This window comes from Pholis gunnellus (assembly GCF_910591455.1).
Source record: "Pholis gunnellus genome assembly, chromosome: 16".
Taxonomy (NCBI): Eukaryota; Metazoa; Chordata; class Actinopteri; order Perciformes; family Pholidae; genus Pholis; species Pholis gunnellus.
This window is the reverse complement of record NC_136543.1, coordinates 12,295,949-12,320,262: the sequence shown is the minus strand read 5'-3', so window position 1 is coordinate 12,320,262 and position 24,314 is coordinate 12,295,949. Positions and strand designations below refer to the sequence as shown.

At 42.2% G+C, this 24,314-nt stretch overlaps 2 protein-coding genes across 2 annotated transcripts; one reads left to right on the top strand and one right to left on the bottom strand.

Annotated features, from left to right (window-relative positions):
* Positions 1-2,883: 2,883 nt before the first annotated feature.
* On the top strand, positions 2,884-16,282 carry ndrg1a (N-myc downstream regulated 1a). Its single transcript, XM_079176745.1, has 16 exons — positions 2,884-3,019; positions 7,183-7,257; positions 7,964-7,999; positions 10,218-10,323; positions 10,650-10,770; positions 11,121-11,183; positions 11,283-11,343; positions 11,807-11,893; positions 12,015-12,071; positions 12,173-12,276; positions 12,415-12,471; positions 12,561-12,612; positions 13,033-13,080; positions 13,580-13,615; positions 13,972-14,023; positions 14,760-16,282. Exons 2-16 carry the CDS (start codon positions 7,201-7,203, stop codon positions 15,005-15,007), a joined length of 1,185 nt encoding a protein of 394 aa, XP_079032871.1. The 5' UTR covers positions 2,884-3,019; positions 7,183-7,200; the 3' UTR covers positions 15,008-16,282.
* On the bottom strand, positions 16,063-22,907 carry ccn4a (cellular communication network factor 4a). Its single transcript, XM_079176746.1, has 5 exons — positions 22,725-22,907; positions 19,603-19,891; positions 18,520-18,774; positions 17,230-17,423; positions 16,063-17,117 (listed from the first exon to the last, which is right to left on the bottom strand). Exons 1-5 carry the CDS (start codon positions 22,770-22,772, stop codon positions 16,818-16,820), a joined length of 1,086 nt encoding a protein of 361 aa, XP_079032872.1. The 5' UTR covers positions 22,773-22,907; the 3' UTR covers positions 16,063-16,817.
* Positions 22,908-24,314: the final 1,407 nt, after the last annotated feature.

Here is a 24,314-nt window from a genome sequence, read left to right as displayed (position 1 = left end):
TTGCTGAACGTTAGATGAGAAGTTTACCGGCTGTTAAATGTGAGGCTGAGGACTTTACTTTTTGTACATTTTAAATAACTTAGACACGACGTGTTAATAATGAGCTTCAAATATACTGGTTGGTGGATTCGGTTACTTTAAGAGAGAGCCATGCTATCTGTTTACAGAAATAATGCTAAGCTAAGCTAACCGGCTTGTTAAACATACAGACATGAGAGTGGTGGCTGGCTAACAAGAACACACAAACTGCATGTAATGATTTATCTGGACTCGCCGGGTAGCTTTGGAAAGTTGAACTTTTCAACCTCTACGTTAACTTTACAAAAGGTTTGTAAAGATTTACCACTGAGGTCAACAGAGACTGTCTACTCACTGAAAATACAACGTGGGAGTATACCTTTCTGCATTGATCACATATTCTCATCACCTCACAAACCATTTACTACGTGACCTACCGAGACATTTCATGTCATGTGTGTCTGAATCATACGCTCCTGTTAAGCCTGTTGCATCACTGTGGGTGTCATGACTGGTTTATTCTAGAGGATGGGTGTGTGTATTGAATAAAGGTGAAGAGGAAACAGATGTCAGGAAACAGCCCATAACAGTATTTTATTAAATGTAAATACTTTTGCTGTACAGGATTCAGCAGTAGTCGGTGGAATGGATGAGATTTGAAGTTTGAACTGAGTTTTTTATTATCTGCTCTGTTTGCCGTGAACATTGTGGTCATGAACTTAGAGATCAAACACACTTCAACTGGGTGACCGCTGACTGGCAGAGAGGAGATACTGAGGGGAGGAGACAGTTTCAGCTAGTGCTATCTCTGGCTGTACAGTATGGGCCTAATAACAAGACAAATTAAAGACAGAAAACAAAAACAGAATCCCATTTGCTGTAATGTTACTTGAAGATTTCAATGTTCAAAAGGTATGCTTCTGTCAGTCTGTTTTCTGTACGACAGGATGCCTTACCACATCTATTGACTTTTCTTTCTTTACATAACACCTATCTCCAAGAAATCACTGCATAATATTACTAAGAATATTAATAGCTTAATTTGCGTAGTTCTTAGAAAAAATGATAAAAGAACAAAATGATCAATTAGAGGTTACTCAACAATAAGGGCATTCAATAAACACAGAAATAAAGTAGGATTAAAATGGTAAAGAGAGGGAATGAAATAGAATATAGTACTAAAAGATCAAACATTTGATTTAAATTCAGACTAAACAAGTATTGTTATATCATGTTTGAAGGGATGCTTCAAAAAGCTATGAGGACCCGAGGAGATCTGGCTTTATCTAATATGCCTTATAAAGGCTGCCATTTGCTCCCACAAACACTGCAATCAGCCAGGTAAAAGTCCACTGGTTTTATCAGGTATTGAGACACTCTGTGACCCACATATGCTGCACTAAATCTATCACAGTTGGCTGCCAAATGCTATCTTTGTTTCACAATGATAGCTGGACAGGAGGCTGTAGGGTCACAAACTCGTTGACACACACACATACACACACACACACACACACACACACACACACACACACACACACACACACAGATGTATGTAGTGTTTCTATTAACGACCAGAGAATATCTCTGACTTCCATCCATTAGCATTGATCCCCATGTTGCGCAACACAAAGTGACTGAGCGTTACATTAGCGTAGTGGTTATATGTTTCCCCTCAAACGCGGCTATTGTCCGACGTGTTCCTATCGTGGGCCTCACATTACAAGCCCACAGTGCGGCTATTGTGTCTTGACAAGGACTTTTCACGCACTCAGTTGCCAATACAAGCACGTATTGGCAGAGTCACAGTGTAACTGTCAGCCTCTTGCAGGTGTGGAAATTTCCACTGCACTGTAGTACAAGTGTAGCAAGTGAAACAAATGGATCTGGGATCACCAACAACCTGCTTAGAATATGCTGAGGCCTACAGTTACACACACACACACACTCACACGCACACACTATCTATTAGAGGTCACTTGTAGAGAGGATTGGTGAAGATAACCTGTCTTCACCTCAAACTAACATCTGTACAGCAGCACACACCACAGCGAACCATCTCTATTGTGGCATTGATTATTGCTTCTGAAGGACGAGCTAACTTTGAATAGACAATATCGGTGCGCTATCAAGGAAAAGCGGCCTCATCCAAGGAGAGGGAAGGGCTTCCCTTTGTACAGACTTATCTTCTCTTGGCCTTAAATCAAGGTTGCAGGCCTGGCTGCATTCCTAACTCCTCAGCCAGAGCAGCCGACAGTGCTCAAACCCATCTTAAAAAATATCAGCCGCGTGGAGAAATACCATTACGACTCCGTTAGAGTGTGGTGAACTATAGTTTACAGTAGGCCCTACACTGATACAAAAGAGGCAAACAGCCGTGCCAAGATTCCTGTCCACACCCTGCCAGCTCATTGAGGAGAGAAGAAGCTCTGTTATACCAAACTAATTACCACCTAACCATGAAAGCATCAAACGTGTCACATCAGACACAGTGGCGATGCACACAGTGTGTGTGTGTATGGGGGGGGGGGGGGGGGGGGATAATGAAATTCGACACATCTTACTTCCAGTTAAACTGTTCTTGTCAGCACCCATGTGAAACAACAACTTCCAAACTCCATAGTAAAAAAGCATAAAAAAAAAAAAGTAAATGTGGCAGTTTGGTAACGCTGTAAGAGTTTGAGGAGCGGGGATCGACCTTCGAGTGTTTTCACCCATGAGTCGCTGCTGTCATCAGCTTCTTCATCATGCAACTGCTAGAAAGAGTCAATCTGCTATCAATCCCCCCAGATGCTGTTGCCCAATAGAGAGAGCAGCGGAGAAAATGGGCCGGGCTGCACGCCCCCAAGGCTTTATAAAATTCCCTCATACATCCGCCTTGCGCCGCACGTTATAAACAAAGCAACGCTTCTGTCTCTGCAACAATTTGCAACAACTTTTTGTGGACTTTTTTTCATCTCCGGAGTGTTCATCTCAGGACAATCACACGTTTAATCCAGAGGTACGTTTCTGCTCCAAGTCATGACTTTAGTTCAATGTTTTCGTCATTTTATAGGTAAACTAGACGCTCAAATTTGTTCGTTTCGCAGCATGTCTGAACATGTTGTTATTCCTGTTTCGCTGTGCAACTCCACTGAAATGCAGTTAAAAAAAAATGATGCTGTTTCAGCTCGTATGTGCCAATTTCATTTGACCACAAGTTGTAGAAAAGGAAAACGCACAGAGCAAAACATGTATTTCAGAATGTGTTTAGATTTTTGTGCATATTAAGGAAATGTAAAACAGTTATTTTCTGTGGATAAACTTTTTGGGATGGCATGTTAATATGTTTTTTAATAAATGGCTAAACTGCATACTAAAATGATGTGGCATGCAGTTGTGTATATTAAGGCAGGGCGCACTTGTGTGTAGCGGGTGCAGGAACTTGATCAGAGATCAACATGCTTTTCACTCAGTGACACTGAACGCGCACACGCACGCGCACAAGCAGGGCGCTTTTATGCCAAATGTTGCAAATATTATGAAAGCCATAATTGCATAACAAATCCTCTTTGTTTTCCTTGGTATAAAGAAAACAATCAAACAAACTGCATGCGTGTGTGTGTGCATGGGGGAGGGGATAGTGCCGAAGTCAAAATATGAAAAATGATGTTTATTGACATATTTCAAAATATAAATAAAGCATCTCTCTATTGGTTGTTACGACAAAACAACACCGTATCCTGACCTGCTTTAGGGCTGTTTAGTTTTCCAGCTAATTCTATACATTGTTCTATACAATAAACAGCTGTTTGTACTGGAGACTGTGTGATCCCCTCAAACCAGCCTGACCCCCCACTCACTACTGTGGCAGTGGAGACACTCATTTTGATATCTTTCACAATCTGAAAATGTAGGTCTGTGACAGCTTAGTCCGGCAGGCCTGCTGCCGCCATGCTGATATTTCAGAACCAGGGATTTGACAGATTAAGCGAGTTCCCAAAGATTAGGGAAGCAATCATTGTTTCTGCAGATGGAAGCCACAGACTCGTGGATTTAAAACTATACGGAGAAAGGATGGCCTGGCCTTGATTCTGGCTCCCTAATATTGAGACCCGCTGTCCAAATCTAATCAGTACATATGTTTCTCTCACAAGCAAGCAGAGAAAGAGTTTGCGCTCATGTGGTTTTGTAACTTGGATGTCCTGGCTTAAAGAAGTGTGTCACATCTCTGGATTTACGGTGGCAAAACAAGCACTAATGTGTTACGTAGAGGCCTGCATCAGTGTTGTTGTTTTACTCTGAAGCTCAAGCCACATTATCTCACTTTCAAGTGAAAACATTGGATTTTCAACAAGTCTGCTTTTCAGGATTCAACATATAAAACCTAATCCTGAGAATTATGGTTGTTGTCAACACTTGGAAGACTAATGGATTATCAATTGTCTGTTAAGAGCATGTAGCCATGTAAAAGCTTTATTATAGTGCATGTTGTCATGGGACTTCATGTTTATTTTCAAATCTTGTTTCAGAAATAGTGAAACTTTACTAGCCAGTATTTCACAGAAAAACATACCGTTTGTATTCTTTGTTATGCAGCTGATCTTGGGTTAGACATTGGATCGTCCTGAGCATACATATATCCTCCCACTGTTTCCTATTCACGATTGCGTAACAGTCTCACTTCTGCCAGGCCAAAGCTGTGTCAGTGAATAGTTTGTTTTCTTCCCCACGGCCCGACATTTTCTAAAAAACACACACACACACACACACACACACACACACACACACACACACACACACACACACACACACACACACACACACACACACACACACACACACACACACACACACACACACACACACACACACACACACACACACACACACACACACACACACACACACAGTTTCAATAGAGAATATGCATGTAAGAACTGGTTTGACTCGGTTGAAGACAAAGTCTGACTGTTGCCAATGACACCAAACCAGTTTTGGAGTGAAGCCAGTTTAAAGAGAGAGCCCCCTGCTGCAGCAGCAACATAAAATCCCTGTGAGAAAAAGACACACTGCAAAAACATCACGTTAGGGCTGCACAATTAATCGAATTTTTATCGCGATCACGATTTTGGCTGCCACAATTAAATGAGCATGATCGTCGGCGATATTGACGTTTAAAATGCGTGCTCTGCTACATATCAAATCAAGCGCTTGCGTCATGTCCTGTCTCTACATGGCCCCCCCCCCCCCCCGCCGCCGACGCCGCTAAGGTCCAGTATCCGGTTCATACCCAGTAGCAATGTTTTTGTCATGCCAATCATTTGAAGTGTCCAGACGGCAGTACTCATATTTTAGTGCTTGGGATTAGGGTCCTAAACTAAAACCCCTCCCTCCCTTCCTTCGTCTTGGACAGGTGAAACATTAGCTCAGCAAGGCAAACAATTGGAGGAACACCTCTGATATGTAAACAGCAGGTGACCTAGTTTTCTCAGCCTGCTGGCCAGCCAGGTTCTCCCTGTGCTGCCAACCTGCTAACAGGTGGTGATGGTGTTTGCAAATAGGCTTGAAAATAGGCTTAGAGGATTCCCCTATGTTGATGCATGCACTGATTCTCCCCCCCCCCCCCCCCCCCCCCCCCCCCCCATTTTTAAATCTTTAACGGCCTGAGTAGTTTCATTTTTCAACGTCATTAACATGAGTTCTCTCTCATGGCTGTGGAATCTCAACGGGGGCTGATCTCTTGTCCTCTTCAACAAAGCTCCCGCAGTGCGAAGGCGGCCATGTTTCTGGAGGCCTCGGCAGAAAAATGAACTTGTTGTTTGATACTCCTCTTCCCCTGTGCTATTGTGAGATCCGGCTGGCTCCGGTCTCTGTTCTCCCAGTCAGAGGAGCGGGTGTGTATTTATGTACGCGTGAGTCCAGAGCGAGTTCTGTCAGACACGTCCACATTTGAAATGCAATGAAAAACGTCCTCTAAAAAAAACCCACTTCCCTTCGACGGCCACATTGCCGTCCTGTAGGTTGATGTTGATTAGTTTACAAAGACCAACGGAAAGACAGAGCGCACAAAACAGATGGAATGAGTGTGGAAAGAGCAAACATGGCAACTGCAACCAAGCAGAAACCAAGACAAACAGAAAAAAGGGACAGAATACTGAGAGAGAGCTAGAGAGCCAGCAGAGGCATGAAAGAGTATGCATCGATGGAAACAAGGGTGTGTGTGTGTGTGTGTGTGTGTGTGTGTGTGTGTGTGTGTGTGTGTGTGTGTGTGTGTGTGTGTGTGTGTGTGTGTGTGTGTGTGTGTGTGTGTGTGTGTGTGTGTGTGTGTGTGTGTGTGTGTGTGTGTGTGTGTGTGTGTGTGTGTGTGAGCGAAGGAGAGAGAAGGGCAGGCCCCTGGCTCTCAGGAGCCACCGGAGCCAGTGGACAAAGAGGCCTTTTAACTGGCTAATTTGATTTGCATGCAGAGCCTCAGCCTGCCTCTCCTCCAGCACAGCATCATGACCCACAGCACAATCTGACGCCTGGCATCTCTTCACACTCCCCCTTTCCTTTCTTTGTTTTTCTCCCTGCCCTTTTCAGTCCATTTCTGTTCGTCTATAACTGTGTTCTTTGTTTTTTTGAAATATCCCAAATCTTGAAACTGTTATCAGGGAGGGATTGCGTCAGTCTTTAAAAAAAAGCATAGACGGTTTGGGCCACAGCACAGTATTTTATGTTCAGAAGGGTGATAATTACTCAGAAGACATCCTGTCTGCGTGTCTCTGTTGTGGGCGGTTTAGGTGTGTCCCAATATCTGGTCCGCATGTCAGTGCAGATCACAGCGCCAGTCTCTGAATGTTCCTTTTGTCTATGCATCTGTGTGGGTCTGTGTGTACGTTCAGGTCCGTACTGGTGTCGTTTTATGAGCCTTGTGTAAAACACGCCCAAAAGTTCAAGCAACATGTCATTGTCTGCAAGTCAGCCGGCTATCGCCCGCCAACCTTTTGCCGCACCTTTTTCAAAGAGGTTGGCGTAACGTTATGACTTATTGAAAAGAACACGCCTTTGGGAAGTTTGGGAAAGGCAGGTATTTTACTAAACCTTTTTCCCACACATCATCCATTATAACCTGAAGCGCCTTAAGGCTCAAACACAGGTTGAACCAGTCACTCACAAACTACTCTGATCTCTCTTGACACCCAGGCTCTGCAGCTCTTCGAAATGGACGATATCCAGGTTGTTGAGTCCAAACCCCTGCTGGTTGACAAAGAACTGCCGGTATGTATCCTGAACAGAGGAGAATAAAAAGCTTTAGTACACTGTCGCTCAGCTTTGCATGATTTGTACCTGGCGAAGTTGCTTGTGTGGTTCGTTAGTACATCGGTGGTTCAATCAGATTCAGTGTTTAGGTTCTGTTCACAAACAAATACACAAACGTGATTTTTAAATTGCTAATTGCATATCCCTCCTTTTTAATTTCTGACATTAGTCTGTCAACAAAATCTGAGCCACCAAAGCAACATATTTCTGTGGATTCATTATTTTGTGGACCTGGATTTGGATCTGCACCAAATATTGATACTATTAAGTATCACACTAATTAAATAACTGAGAAATAAATGGGTCCATGAAGAGTTTTCCAATCATGGCCAGCCACAGGGTGAAGATATGAAGTGCCCTGATCGCTGCAAAATGCTAAAATCTCACATTGCTGATGTTCTTCACCAGATTAGATTTCATTTTAATAAGTAGGTTTAGTCATGAATTGGTTTGTGTAAAAGTTGTGAAGGTAGTCTGCTGACCTTTGTCCACAACTACAAAGTTGTGCGTTTGAAATTGTACTCCGTGCCTCATATGACAGAGGTCATATGGATGGGAAAATACATTCAGTGACAGGATGGCGCCCTCGGGATATTAGATTATAGCATGTTACAATATAATTGCATTAGTTTTGTATTTTCATCACTCTGTTCTTTCCTTGCAGGGCTTGAGAGAGGCTGTGCAGCAGCTCGTTATCAAGGTACGCTCGCAGCCGCAAGAAATAAGATCCAGCATTTATCATTCCCACCAGTTGTAAACCCAGCTTTATTGTTTGAAGCTTGTGTCGTCTCAAATTACTGATTGCATGTACAGACCGGATTATTCTATACCTTATTATTTTAGCTTGTTTGATACCATCTAGAGGTGGATCAAAATAAATACGTTGCCACTAATCAACATAGCTGTTGCAGTGGCTCATCCATCACGGCGGTGACCTTTCATCTGCTGTGATTTTTATCAGGACTGAAATCTTATCGGGCCCTCGCTAATTCAGTCGGGTACTGAGAGTGATGAGACACACTTTGGGCTAGATAACACAGCCACAGTGCATCGACCCTTTCTCGTGCCTCTCCAGCACATTGACGCACACATTTTGAAGGGTATATGGGTGCTGCTGAGTCTGGGGGGGGGCCTCTCAGCACCTCGGACAGCGCTCCGACCCTCACAGTTAGAAAAGACGTAGAAGAAGTTGCTGACCTTAAAGGTACAGTTTCAGTCTGAAGTAAATATTCTTTAAAAATGCTCCGACTGAGCCGTCTGACTTACTTTTGTGTCACACCGACAGTTTAGACGATCTGAAGTATCCAGGGCGAGATGTAGGATTAGTTGACGGTGACAATATTGCGGGTTTACTCCTGACATTCACAGTAAATGCATATGTAGTTACACGCCAATGTGGTGTTGCAGGATTATTTCGCCTGTGTAGCCCACGTGTTTGGTTGTAGAGGGGGGAGGTGGGTGGAGCGAGGCGAGGTGAATCCTTAGATGTTTTTCTGTCCGCTAAATAGGTTACATACCGCCTTGGATGTTTTTCTAGGGCAGTCAAAACTGGTTTGAAAACAACCCAATACGTCATCTTGTAGACCATGATGTCGGGTCACAATAGGGCAGACTTTCTTTAGGATGTAATCTGCATTCAAAAAGTCTGATTTCAGAATGCTGTTTTAGTGAAAAATCATTCTTCTTATACACACAAATCTTGAGAATTAACAGCATTCAGAGTTGAAGCTTTTATATTGAAATACGTAGTGTTATGTCAGTATTGTTATTAGCCTATTAAATCAATCACTTACTGTTAATGGAGTATTTTTAGTGAATGTTTTTGACTTTCATTAAAAGTCTTTGTTAAGCTCTTTGTAGCCTTCGCTGCCGCGTTACATTTTCGTTAACGGTTCCTCAGCTCAGCCATTATTTTGGAAACGTCTTCCCCTTCCCAATTCATTCAGCATGTTTTCCCACTGATCACATGTACTCATCATGTCAACACAGTAGCCAATGCCACTCTGTCTGACATTGGTTGATCCAATTTAGGGATCTCTCCATCTAGAGTTAGCTTGTTTTGACCAGCCTGCAAGGCGTCATAGGAGGCCGGGAGCTTAGGCCAACTGGTAAGTAGGGGGGCTATAAAGCTCTCAGAGCAGAACTAAACAACTTCAGAGTCTTACTCACGTTTGGATCTTTCAGAGGCTTATTAGCGTTTGGATCTATAGCTCAGGGAGCCACTGCAACTACACATTTTGAGTAGCGAGCAGAGCTTTACTCCTGCAAACATGGTTCTGGAGGATTCTGACGTGGAAATGATCGTTTCTGAGATTGAAGTCACTGTGAGTAGAGAAAGGCGTGATTGAAACGTTTGCACTGAGTAGTTTCAAGTGCATTGACGGATTATGCTCCCTGCTGGAGTTCTAGAACAGGTGTCAGTGCCGATTAGAGAATAGTTTTATATGTCTGATAGTTTCCTCATTAGGAACGGACTGGATTTAAATATGTGGAAAATCTTTTAAACGGCTTTGGCAGTTCTGTAGTTTGTTTGGTAACTCGATTTAACAATTCAAAGAAGAAAAAAAACACACAAAAACAAACACATTATATTTTAATGGCATGAAGAATATTTTGAAAACTATATGAAGCAATATTAAAACATTTTGTGAATGAATCATTGAACATGAAGTTATTGTGTTGTTAATTGGGACATATATTTGCGTTAAACCGATGTATTTTTAAGTGCAATGTAGCGGTGGTAAATGTATAATGTGTAATGTTTGATATATCCCTCTGTTGCTGGACATGATGTTGAGGTGCAACATTATTCTCATCTTTTGTAGCTTCAAGATGAATCTCTTGATATGTTTACTTGGAATATTGGGTTTTTTTCACACTTTATGCTAAGTTTGTTCATTTATTTTCTGCATCTGTAGGAGTCTGATGTGGAGACTCCTTGTGGAAGACTCCACTGTACAATGAAGGGGGTTCCCAAGGGTGACAGGCCAGTCATCCTCACCTTCCATGACATTGGACTGAACCGTAAGCCTGGCGACCCCTTCAGCTCAATCTGAGTGAAAAATCTGTTGTTGTGCCTGAAGCCTCGGGTGTTTTGAATTACCGTACCACGTGGGACCAGATTAGGTTCACCAAGATAACTTTGTATTGTTAAGTTTATTACATTAGAGTATCTAAACTCTTACTGATAGTTTTTTGTGATGGTGTCAAATATTGTGGATGAGGCACAGCATCCGCATGTCGTACAAAACAAGTCTTGTTCTTCGGTTACGTGAGGTCATTTCTACTTACCAGTCAAGTATCACTTATCCACCTCCCCCCTCCCTTTCCTTGGACTGTTTTTTTTTCAGAAAAAACCTGCTGGAGCACGCTCTTCAACCACGAGGACATGTCTGAGATCATGCAGCACTTTGCCGTCTTGCATGTTGACGCCCCCGGGCAGCATGAGGGAGCTAACACCTTTTCCACTGGGTGAGCCAGACAAACAAGCAGTCACAAACACACACACACACACAAGCACTTAATGTATGTCAAGCAGGCTGTGATCTTTGACTCGACAGTTAGATCCCTGCGGATGGACTTAAGACGACCTAATTTGACAAATGTGTTGCAGGGACGGGTTATCTCGTTCAGCCTAATCTCTGCTTTGATGGTGGGACTTTGCTTCATGTCAACGCTACTTGAGCTGAACATGATATGAAAACAGATGGCTGTTACAGGCTGATGTCAACAATACAGACCAATATAGACCAAGGATTAGATAGTGGTTATTATGAAATTGTTAACCATTAATTTGAAACTATGTGCTTTTTATTTTCCAGCTATGAGTACCCTTCCATGGACCAAATCTCTGAGGCCCTCCCACTGGTGATGAAGCACTTTGGGTAAGTTGAGCTTCAGTTTTCACATGAACTCTTCACACTTCAATTTAGGATTTTTTCTAACCTGTTGTTCTAACAGTATCCTTGTGTGTTTGACCGCAGGCTGAAGACCGTTTTAGGAATGGGCATCGGAGCTGGGGCCTACATTCTGACCAGATTCGCTGTAAGTTTGCCCCCTTCCCCTCTCAATCACACTTAATAATTACGAGTTTTAATCATTTTAGGATTAACAGAGCCAGCTAATGTGCTGATTTTGGCAATATAACACTGCCTATTGCTTGAGCCTGCTGAGCCATAAAAGCCTCAGGAATGTTCCAACTAACATTGTGCACAGTAGGAAGTCTCACTCTGTTGACACAAGGCTGACAGAGATACAACTTTTAACTCCTTGCTGCAGCCTTCTCTGTAAATAAGCTAAGTGTCCATCATAGGACAATATATATACTTATTTTATTTAAAATGTATTTAACCAGGAAAGTCTCCTTTTAACACACAATATATCACAAACAGAATTTAATCCTGAAAATACCCCCCCCCCCCCCCCCCAAACAAATATATTTAGCTAAATGCAGCATTGTGGTTTACAGTAATACATCACTAATATCATGTTGTGCGTGTGTTTTTAGCTGGACTACCCGAACATGGTGGAGGGACTGTTGCTCATCAACATCAACCCATGTGCTGAGGGATGGATGGACTGGGCTGCACACAAGGTAACACCCATTAATAACTCAAACATGCACATATAAAGACTGAAACATCGGCAGAATTTTGGACTGCCAACAAAAATATGAGCGCTGCATTAAAGCTAAATGTTTTCACGTCTGATTTCAGATCAGCGGCTGGACCCATGCCATGCCTGACATGCTCATCACCCACCTCTTTGGAAAGGTACAGATTCACAGTTTCTATTTCTTTTTTTGCTACAGAGCAGTGTGATGATGTCTTTAGGTCTCAGTGATTCAAACAGACTTTGTGTTTGGTTGCCTCAGGAGGAGATCTACCACAACCATGACCTGATCGGAACATACCGCCACCACATCACGAATGACATGAACCAGTTCAACCTGCATCTCTTTGTCAAGTCCTACGAAAGGTAAATAAAACACATCAAAGTCGGTAGACTAGAAAAACACTAAGTAAAGATCAACCAAAGATGCAACAGGTTGCAGAATCTTAACTTTTCATGAACAGAAACATGAAGATTTTCTGTAATGCATGTCTGTCTCTACAGTCGGAGGGATCTGGAAATTGAGAGGCCGATCCCAGGAGGCAACATCAAAACCCTCAAGTAAGTCGTCATCATTCAAATCACAATGTTATATTGAATATTACATTTTACCAATGCTGATTTGTTATGCATGTGTCTCCCTTATCCAGGTGCCCTTCACTGCTGGTGGTTGGCGACAACTCTCCTGCTGTGGAGGCTACGGTGAGTTGAGGCACAATCTCGGTCGTCGCAAACTTGTGCTGGACATGTTTTTATATTCCGTCCAGTCAACTGTTCAAAGCCCAAGATGTAAGGTTAGATGCTTAAGGACAACTGTATAACACGACGTAGGAAACAACAACGTTAGGATCAGAAATCAAGTGACGCAGAGTAGTTTTAATCTGTTAAAGGTGAAAGACTGCTTTTAGCTCAGGGAGGCGCCCCAAATCCCCCAAACCGCATTAGATTTTCAAGCATTTATGAGCCATAGCCGGCGACTATAAGTGATACATTAAAACCTTATTTTTAACATTTTATCTCACATTATTTTGCCATAGCAGCTTATATATTTAACCTGCAAAATATGATTGCTAATTTTGTAGGAGACTTAACTGAATAGATGTGTTTTATTTGAACCCACAGGTTGAGTGCAACACCAAGCTGGACCCAACAAAGACTACCCTGCTTAAGGTACGCAGACCTGTTTCTCCGCCCTCTCGCCTCGGCCACCTCCTGTCCCATATTCTCATTCAGATTATAATAGCCTTGATGGAAACGCATCGGCTGATTAGATTCCAGTGGCTCAGCATTTACCTGGTGACATATTAACCAGGGGTAGGAAAGCTGAATGTGTCCTCAGAGGCGACGTGCGTGGCATATCGCTTCTGAGGACACAATCTGCTGAACTGACCTACTTGCGTTTGGCCCACGGCAACCTTTTTTATGATCCACAGCTGAAACCAAATGGCTGCTAGAGCTCAAATGGGTACCATTTATCGGGGTTAACTGTTCAGGGTCTAGAGGATCACTGATTGGAGGTAGCAGGGACAAGGTGTTTGACGTGTTCAAATGGGACGTGTCGAGTGCAATGGGGGGGGGGGGGGGGGTAATGGCGCGTGTCCACTGCTGTGCGAGTGTACAACATGCTAAATGCTAATGGCCTCTTTTGTGCTTTCCCTCCTTTCTCCAGATGTCTGACTGTGGAGGCATGCCGCAGGTTGACCAGGTGTGTATGTTTGTGTTTGTGTGACAGAAAAGCTTTGCGAGACACTGTTAATGCTGTAGCGCAGGCTATGCGGGGCTGGATAATCGCCGCAGAAAGGGTCAGGTGGACGTGTCGATGACATAAGAAGGTTGCACTTAAGAGCATTAGCAAGTGGCTGAAATGAACCACAGTTGTCAGGTTGTAATCCTCCATGCTGCGCTGCAGCTGCTCATAGCAGCTGCCATATCGCAGACCCTGAGCAGTGAGCTGCTGGATGAGAGATTGAGTTTGTCAATGTTATGTAAACCAAGTGTGATGATTAATGACAAGCGGACTAATTATCTCCCTACTTGTGTTTTTTTTTTTTCTCTCTGCAGCCTGCCAAACTGACAGAAGCTTTCAAGTACTTCATTCAGGGAATGGGATACAGTACGTATTCAGTACATGCAGTATTTGTACTTAATTGACATGCATCTCACAGGAATGTGGAGGTTGAACTTACGATTCTTGTAAACAATTTGAAAAAAAGAATTGTACTCAAAAGCCCTGGCGCCACGAGTGTGCAGAGTCCACCCGCATTCTCCTGTTCAGGTTAATACATGACCTATGTACTCACGTTATCACTTCAACCTAAGGTCAACTCCAAATGTTTGTTGTACTGCAGAGTGTGCAATGAACAGCAGTGGAAGAAGTAGGCAGATTTAAAGTAGCACCGCTCAAGTAAGAATGTTGCAAGCATAAAGCATGTCAATATTATCAGTCAAATGTCATTAAGGGATATTCTGGTAAAATGGTTTGTGTCAGAGTTATGGTGTTAATGTAAAATAACATTGGATATTCAATGCTGATACATAAACATATAAATAACATTTTAATGTCTTATTGGTCGAAGTGGAACTGATTCTAGCTATTTTTTTGTATTTTGTATTTTGGTTTGTATTTTGTAGGCTCATTAGATTTTTTTTGATTCTGCACAGTAACAAATAGTGGAGTAAAAGCGACATCATTTCACTCTTAAAACATAAAATCTAAATACTTAAGTAAAGTACAAGTACCTCAGAAATGTAATTAAATGAACTTGGTTTCTTCACAGTAGCACTAGAATAATCTTTAGTCAAAACAGTGCATTTACTAAATCCTCCTCCTCCTCCTCCTCTCCCCTCAGTGCCCTCTGCCAGCATGACCCGCCTGGTCCGCTCCCGCACCGCCTCCGGCTCCAGCGTCACCTCCTTCGAGGGCAATCGCTCCCGCTCCCACACCAGTGAGGGCAACCGCTCTCGCTCGCACACCAACGAGGGCAGCCGCAGCCGCGACAACCAGCGCGGCCGCTCACACACAGGCGGCTCCATGGACGGCACGGCCAACAGCAACGTGGACCAAGCTGTGCCCAAGTCCACCGAAGTGTCCTGTTAAGTGACCCGTCACTCTCCAGGCACCCAAACCTCTCACCGTCCCTTCGGCTTGTGCTGCGCTGCCTCTAACTGACACACAGACACACGCATTCCTCTGCACATACACTACACACCGATGTCGAGAAGGACACTAAGATAGCATACCTTGTATTATTTTTTAAAAAGCACAACGGACACTCACCTGTAGACTATTCAGTGCAGGCGAGATGCCCCAAATTTGAAAATACGATGCTTTTGAGTGGGAGGTCAGGGTCAACTGTATGCCTGTTTTGTCATTCTGAGGGACTCACACACACACACACACATCTGAACAGAAAATGCTCCTGAGCTCCTCGGTCGGGTGAGTGTGTAGTTAGGGGCACCGCAGCATCTTGGGACACCGAAGCGGAGAATGTCGGAGAAAGCTGTGGCGAAGAGTACACCAGCTTGTACATGAATCTCTCATAATCTCTCATGCATATTAAAAAAAAAACGTTTTAATTTCTGCATTCCCGCATCCCATTTTTACCATATTGACACAGCTTTCTCAAATATACCTAAATGACTGTATTCTGTTCTCACTGTAATTGTTTGATTTATTTTGTATTTTCCATGTTTGAAATGTTGTTTGTACGTGGGAGTACATTTGTAGATGTGGGGAGAGAGAGAGAATATGGCGCTTGGATTAATAAAAATTATAGTTTTTCTCAAAAATTGCAATGTAACTTTGAAAATTAATCGACAGACTTCAAGTATATCATGTTTATACAGCAAATAATAATGTTTCACCATGCCGATATCTATTACCCTTGCGTTTTTTCACAAACATGTTTTTTTTAACAATTATACATCTGTTTTTAGTACATTCCAGTGAGGCTGTATGCTTTGTCATGAATCAAAATTCAAAAGATTTTACATTGTATGCTTTATTAATGGATCATGGCTTCAGACATTCATTTTTTTTATGATGATTTGTATGCAATCAAGCACAATGGAACAAAGATGTGCCATGGAAATGTTTTTTTTTTTTTTAGACGTGATGCTCCTATGTGGTTGTGGATTTTTGGGTGAGTGAAGTGATCGGTTCATATTTTAACATGAGAATAGCCATAGAACTTACCCGACACCTTCTTCTCCCTTATTTTACTTGCACTACAGCAACATTTAGCTTTGTAGAACACATTACACAGCTTTGTAAAGCTGTGACATACAACCGTCTAATGCTTTAGGAAAGCATTAAAGTGACATAACAGTTTGTATTTATTAAAAAAATGACAATAAAAAAACTTGTAACAGATCTTCCCTGATTGTCATTATTGAATATTTGGACATGCGGTCCTAAAATAAGGCTTTGTCTTTGGCACCTCAGTCCATTTCTTTTTAACATTTCTTATAAAGTAAATTTCAAGAAATATAAAGGAAAACATCTAGAGTAAAGCCTTATCATCTCAGTTGACGTGTGAGTTTAAAGACAGACAATGTCAACTGTTATTGAAAGCACGTCAAGAACATTACATATGTTATTTCATATGCAAAAAGCTACATAAATAAATTAAGCCTTCACTATTACATACACTCACGGGCTGAATATTTATATATATATGCAAAGCAGTGCTTCAAATATTCTTCAAAAGCACATCATGCTTTATGAATCCAATCTGGAGACACATATGTGTTTCATATTTACAGATTTTTCCAATAGGAAAAAAAAGACCGTAAGAAAATACCTTGTACATAATCATACGCATCACAAATATAAAACATTGCGTAAGAAAGAGAAGCCAGGAGCAAGTCAGGATCCTCCCACAGGCAGAGACCGGGATTGCCACCTGTTAGTTCATGACTTCTGAGTGACCATAGTAACTCTCCAGCTCGGCGAAGATGTCGTTGGGGTTTCTGCAGCTGAGGTTGCAGAAGCAAGCCTGGACCCACAGCATCTTCCAGGTGAATCCTGTCCCGTTAGGACACTCAAACTCCACGTCGATGGTTTTGGACTTGTAGGGGATGCAGCAGCGCTCGTCTGTGCAGACGCCGCAGTATTTGGGCCTGTACTGCTTCCTGCTGGTGCAGCCAGAGATGGTGAGGTTTGAGGGCAGCTCTTCCCTGTAGACGTTCAGACACTTCTTTCCCGGCTGATGGAGGACGGGAGTAGAAAGGTGTAAAGTTTAGGAACCTTTTGAATATCCAGTTGTTAATCATGCACATCATCGTTCGACTGCTTGAGACATTAAACAGAATTACTACCTTGATGTGTTTGGTGATGTCGACCTCACAGGGCCGCAGGTTGCACAGGCGAGACTCTTTGACCAGCTCACACTCCTCGTTGGCGTTAGAGATCCTCAGGGACAGGCCGCGATCACAGCTCTTTGAGCAGGGGCTCCATGAGGTAGTCTGGGTAATGCAGTTCTTGTGCCAGCTCCTGGTCTCAGCTGGGGAAGCTGGAAGTGAGGTAAATAGATCATGTCTACAAACTGCTACACTTAAGTTTTTTATACAGATACCTCTTAGTTCTATTTCAATAAAGAACTAATGATTACAATAATGTTAAAGGATGAAGATATCAACATAAAGGTTTAAACTGACGAAAAAGAAAAGTAAAAAAGGCCAGAAAACTGTTTAAAAGTTTTTGAGAAATGTACTGATAACACAGAGGGTCAGTTTGAGGGCCAGTTAAGGACAGTTTCTATATTTGTAATAGTTTACCAAGAGAAGCACAGGAACCGTCTGTTTTTAATCTAAATTACCTCATAATCTGGATCTGATCCCTATCCTTATGCAACACAAAGACATCTTCTTTCACATCGATCCTCCACAGCACTGCTGCAATAACACGACACTAAACTTGACATAATCCAAAAACTGGGTGAGGGCTTCCACAGGAAAGGGTTGGTCTGTCCCTGCACACACACACACACCCAAACCTCAGGATCCTCCTGGACTACAAACTGTCCTTACATAAATACAGATGTTTGTGCTGCCAATTATAAACACAGCTGCAGCTACAAATCAAATCCAATTGTATCCATCTGTTATTGAAAAACAATATTAATTCTTTCTTCTACAAAATGTAAATGAACAATATATTATGAGAAATATCCAAAGAATTGAAACTATATAAGGTTAATTTTGAATACTTTGCATTCCCTGGCCTCTTACAACTTCTTACATGTACAGTATATTCAACTGTAGATATAAAGTTATTCAGAGAACTGCATCTACAATGATATCCTCCAGATCCCAGTCCTTCAAAAAGCCTCCGGAATCTAAGAATGAGTTTACATAACCATGCTTTTAAAGCAGTGACAATGCTTATTTTAAACAACCCACTAGTTTATTCCTCACTAGCGTTACCTAGTTTTTGTGTTCTCTTACTATACTGGAAGCAGCCCCTTTGATTTAGCTCGACTGTGAACCGTGACGCATTTCAGTGGGCTGAAAAGAAATTAGGGGATTTGGCAGGGCTAATGGGAATTTAAAAGTTTGAAAGATAAAGCTTAACTTCACCAAGTAATAGTTTACCCCCCCTTGTCCTACCCTCTACTGCGTGTCGTGGTGCCGTCTTGCGCCCTCTTTTGGGTTCATCACAGATCCATTGCTCACAGCATTGTCCCCTGACTTTGACCCGGCGTGGGGTTTGGCACCACACCCGCGGCGGTTGGGACTCTGTGCACAGCGCCACACAGCCGATGGCACCGTTCACACACACACACTGGTATTTACAGCTGGGCTTGAAGCTCTGCCCGTTACGGTAGATCACGCCATCATGCTCGCAGCCTGTTCCCACCATATCTGGCAGAGAGAGATGACAAGCAGTCACATATTATACAGACATGCAAACCCTTGGAAGCTATATTAACGTCATAGCGTTCATGATCCAAATAGTTATGAATGATTTCTGTTGCAGACCGATATCACACAATAGCAATGCTGTAAATAATGAAATGGTAAATTGTAAAATTCATTTTAAAAAGTGACTATATTGTAATGTACAACCCAACATTCTCTATTTTAGTGTGAAAAATCAAATGTCTAAATTACATTTAGCACTAAATGTGAGTGATACATATTAAGAATAATATAATACCAATAATGTTTTGCATGTCAGTGAGTTGGATATCATTTCCCATGTGTGAACAACCCCAAACATATAGAGAATGCAGGCGTATGATGTCAACAAGTCACTTCCATTGTAATACAAACCACTTCACATGTGTGGACATGCAACTGTTATTGTATTGAAGTGATTTCACTCAGCAGGATATCCCATCGACAGCAGCAAACAGAGCTGTCAAAATGCCTCATGCAACTACTGAAACTGAAAACCACGACCGGAAGAGGGGAACAAATGGCTTGTATCCTGCAGCCTGTGGTGCCAAGCAGACAACCTTATTAAACTGCATCAGTATTCTGGTCAAGTGACATCTGTGTTGTTGCTAGGACAACCGGCATTGATATGGCAGCAAACACCTGCTCTACAACAAGTAGCCTACAATCTTGTTCCTTTGCAATTTGTGCTGCGGTGTACACAGTGAGCCTAAAATACATCAGATAAACAAACTACAGCCTGCTGTGTAAAACCTGTTGTTTGTTTTGTCGGTTTCGGTGAGTGACACTTACATGCACACACTCCTTTTTCGTACCTAGGCTTGTCCGAGCTGTAGTCACAGTACAGTCCCTTGTGGTAGTCGCATGTGTCTGCCTCGTTGCACACCTCGCCAACCTGACGGGCGCAGGCCTTGCAGCAGTCACAGCCGTCCATGAGGAGGCTCACGCCCGGCGGACAGGCCGGGGGGACCTTGGGGCAATCGCAGGGCCACTTGCAGTACTGTGTGCGGTTGTACAGGTCCGCAGCTGGGGATGTGAAGGCTGTCGCAGGCGGCATGGCAGTGGAGTTCTGGGAGTAGGCCTGGAGAGAGGAAAGTGGGTAAATTAAACCTAAAAGATAACTTTCTTAAAATAAATGCAGTTTAACCAGGCAATTTCATTCAAATATAATGTTTTTGTTCACAATATGACCATTGGCTTCTTATAATGAATGCAACATCATGAATGAACCCTCAAATGCAGTATTATCTTTGGTCACACAAAGTTAAACACTTCAGCAGCTACTCTTTCTCTGTCTGTGCAAAATGAAAATGCCATCTTTTATTACAAAAAAGGGTATTTGGGTTCATGTGGCGAGGCAATATTCTTAATATTCTTAATATTCTTAATATCCTTAATCCTGAATTCTTTCATATCCTGCCCTGACAAACACTTCTGTTTCACTGCCTACATGGGTGAATCACACGGCCTGCTAATATCATGCTGAGCAATAAATCAATTAAGCCTAGAAACATTAATGAAAAACCCAGTGGAGATAATCTCATTAAAGCAGTGACATAGTAAAGTCTTGTTTGTACTTAACACTCTGGAAGTGTTTCATAATCATATTTAAAATCTGCAACTGTGCTGAGCTGTTAAAAATCCTGCCAATGAAACTTAATCACCCCCCACACACACACACACACACAGTTTTGACTTTTACAAGCTGCTCTGTGAAGCCAAGATCACACAGTAAACAGCTCTGTGGTTCTTAAAAGCAGATGTTCTCACTGAAACAGGCCACATGAGCCACATTAACAGCCTAACAATTGGAAGTTAGTTTTGGACAGTGGACGCACCAGTCTTTTTTTAAATTCAAAACCTGTTTTTATGACAACAGATATCTCTTTTTAGAGGTCAAATTCAATTCCGCTTGTTTTGAGAACACAGCGTGCTTGAAAAGAATGTCAGAAGATGGTCTCTGGGTCACCGTTCAGTGAGAGAGACACTGAGGTTTGCTTATAGGCAAAGAAAAGTTCACCAAACTATACATCCTTAAAACTAATATGGAGTATGTCAATTTTCACTTAACACACATGAGGTAATAATAAAATGACAGCTTTAATTATTAAGACACATTGAAACTGTCTAGGGAAGCAAATGATCCACTGGGGGTCCTATACTCATAAATTATAATATCATCCATATGATCAGAGCAGTTAGTTCTTAGTAAAGAACCCCCCAAACACACACACATGCACACTTAATCCACAATTAATTGTGAGGAAACATGTTTAATCATCTCATGCAAGTTGTACCCCGTGTCATATACCTAGTTCTCTGCATTTCAATGGACTAATGGTCATATCAATAACTGCTGCGCACAGTGCTGAAAGCTGATGCAGATGAATGAGTTATAATTAGGGCCGTGCCACTCAGCCATTCTTCAGCCCACAGTTATCAGGCTAATTATCAGAGAGGGGGGAACAAACAGCTCAAAAGCTGTCCATCACTCTAACAAAGACGGAGTGGAAGTTTCATAAGCTAATTATGAAAACATAGGGTAAGCCTGATGTAATCATCAACATGAAATCGTTATCGTTTCTGACTAAATGCTGCATGATTTTATTTTTACAGTGTTTAATCTCTGTCAGGGAAAGGGTGGAGTAACGTTTTCAGAAAACTTGACCAACACTACAAGCAGAGAAAGACGCTCAAATAATTAGGTGTAACAAAAACCTCCAATATCATCATCTCTTTGAATGTTTTTCTACAATAGCTGTCATATTTTGGTGATGGCCAAATAATGATTTTCTTTCTTTTCTGAAAAGGACTGATGACCCTCCTTCCTCAGCTGATTTAATCTGTTTCCTCCTGTCAGACCAGATGACCTTTGATTTGTGCACATGGACGAACCCTTCCTCAGGGAAGTGGGAAAACATTTGAAAAAGGAGACTTTTTTCCAAAAAGGCCAGTAGGGAAACTATCACTATGGTATTGTTTTCATAAAATCCCCCTCAACACATTCTGTGACATTTAAAGGAGGAAAAATAACTTTAAACGGTTTCAAACATGTTCATACTTTAAAGAATGCTGGTAAGAAATGCATTATCAGGCTACTACATTACGTTTCATTATCAGCTGAAAGGATAACAATAATATCCCATATGAAATAATGTATTATCATGGTCTAGATTTTAAATAAAGTAAAACAAACATAAATTACTTTCCTTTGCTAAATGGCTTTAAAACTGGCAAAACTGCATTTTTGTGTAATAAATCACAGTTTGTATTTCTTTTTTTTCCAGCATACAGTAATTAAAAGCTGAGCCACAGACTGATACATATAGATAATAGCGGACTGTGGAAAAAAATAAATGAACCCGTTAAAAAGAAAATCCTATATAACCACGAGGTGGCACCAAAATAAAACAAACGAGGGGAAGTGAAGCGGTGGCCACTGTCAGCTTCTCAAGTTTAACTCCGGAATGAAGATGACAAAACGACGTCTCTTCAGAAACATGTAAAGAGAATTATGGGTTCAGTTTGGTCAGCAAATCCAATCAAGCTTACTTTACAATAAACTCATTTTTTGATGTCACATTTATTTGTTATCTCCAACGACGCAGTTCCCACATACTTACCACTATGCTACCACAAAAGTCCTTATATGGATTAAACAAATACTTTAAATTCTTTGTAGCAAAAGCTTTACACTGAAACTGTCAAAAGTCAATAAAACTTACTGTGAAGATCTAGAAACACACTATATGTCATTATGGGAAGTGTAAAGCTTATGGTGTAGCCTGGAACACTGACTAATGGGCAATACAGAGATGCACATTTTCAGAATAATGTTATCCTCTGCATCCTGGATGAGAGCTCAGTATGCAGACTTCTCATTCAAAATGTACAAAATCTATCCTCCATCCCACCTGTTGAATCCCGGCAGCAGTTAGAATCCACACCAGGAGCCAACTCATCACTGGTGATGAACTGCAAATGCATTGACTCCTGAATTAGTCCCGTCTCAAACGCACGACACGCCGCTTTCCGCAGGTGAGCAACATCCTCCTCGTCCCGCCGCTGTCAGCTCCGTGCACCTCCGTCTGCGTCCGCACCGGGGCTGACAGCTTTGTTAAACGGTCCGGGCTGACGTAAGGTCTGAGAGGACGAGCCCCGCATACTTCTGACAGGGGGGACGGTTTCTTCCCTTTCCCTCCGCTCCACCTTCACCCGCTCCTCCTCCTCAGCACTGGCAGCCCCGGTGGTTAAAAGGCGTGTCTGGAAACCCAAAGACACCCAGGGCTAGGTAGAAGTCCCCACGTGTTACTCACATGGCAGAGTTATAGATTGCTTTAATTTCTTCTCCCCATGCTGGCCGTGAGAAATCCCGATTAAGCAAAAATGATGGGTGACAAAATCCACAGTTTTCATTAAAAACTTTATAGAGCTTAATTACATCTTTCCCTCCACAGCAAGTCTTTAAATGTGCAGAATATATGGGCATGTGAATGACAAACACATTCACTGCACATCTCAACATTTAGCTCACAATGTCACAGTGGGCTTGATTGTCTTTCACATGTTGTATACATTTGGTTTAGATGCCACTTTTTAAAATCTTTGTGTACTTTATTGTATTTATTGCACTGGATTATTGATGATTTGGAACAGTTTCACTCAAATCAAGCCCCAACGTGTCACTGACGTTTCATTAGCATCTCGTCTCATCTGAGCTCATCCGTATGTATCTTAAGGCCACTCAGCTGTAGCCATAACATGAATTATGTGCACTGCACCCAAATGATTTACACAAAGTGAATAAATACACCCCGCAGGTGGCCCACCAACAGTACCTATTTTAAGGCTGGGTCTGCGTCTGGTGTGCAGATGTTCAGTTTGAGTCAATGACGTCATCTATCTCAAAGTCTGCTACTTTGCTTTCCTTTCTTTTTCTTGGAAATTGGAAAGTTTCTCTTTGAGACGCAGATGATTGCCATACGAATTCCCCTTTACCCTGCTGTTAAAACATATGGAAAATGTCTTTTAGTTCAGTAATGCTAAACCTTTCGAGTCAGTGGTCTGCTGATGCAGATGTCACCGAAAATTATCTAAACTCGGTGAGAATTTTAGGCATCGTTGGCATCAGAGAGAGAGAGAGAGAGAGAGAGAGAGAGAGAGAGAGAGAGAGAGAGATGAGATGAGAAATGAGCACATTGTAAAGGAGCAAGGTGCCCCAGGTCTGAACCCCTATTATTTACAGGCAGTCCTCTAAATCCCTGTCAGGGAGCTGTCAGCCTCTGAGCTGATCTGAGCTGATCTGAGCAGTACTTCTCTCTCTGCTCTGACCGAGACGACCTGATCCGACTACACAGCACAATGTACCCACTCTCTCTGTCTCTGGTGCTCTCGTTCTCTCACGCTCAGTTTCTCTCTTTTCTCTTATTTTTCCATCTCTCTATCTTTCTCCCACTTCAATCCATTTCCATCCACCAGTTCAGTTCAGTTCGCTGGTATATTTG

Bases quoted from the DNA above. Each gene is read 5' to 3' on its own strand.
- ndrg1a (XM_079176745.1), top strand. From the start codon at position 7,201: ATGGACGATATCCAGGTTGTTGAGTCCAAACCCCTGCTGGTTGACAAA. The intron at 11,344-11,806 runs GTAAGTTTGCCC...GTGTGTTTTTAG, and splicing joins ACATTCTGACCAGATTCGCT to CTGGACTACCCGAACATGGT. The intron at 14,024-14,759 runs GTACGTATTCAG...CTCTCCCCTCAG, and splicing joins CATTCAGGGAATGGGATACA to TGCCCTCTGCCAGCATGACC.
- ccn4a (XM_079176746.1), bottom strand. From the start codon at position 22,772: ATGAGTTGGCTCCTGGTGTGGATTCTAACTGCTGCCGGGATTCAACAG. The intron at 17,424-18,519 runs GTAGGACAAGGG...CCTCACTTCCAG, and splicing joins ACCACGACACGCAGTAGAGG to CTTCCCCAGCTGAGACCAGG. The intron at 17,118-17,229 runs GTAGTAATTCTG...GTCCTCCATCAG, and splicing joins ACATCACCAAACACATCAAG to CCGGGAAAGAAGTGTCTGAA.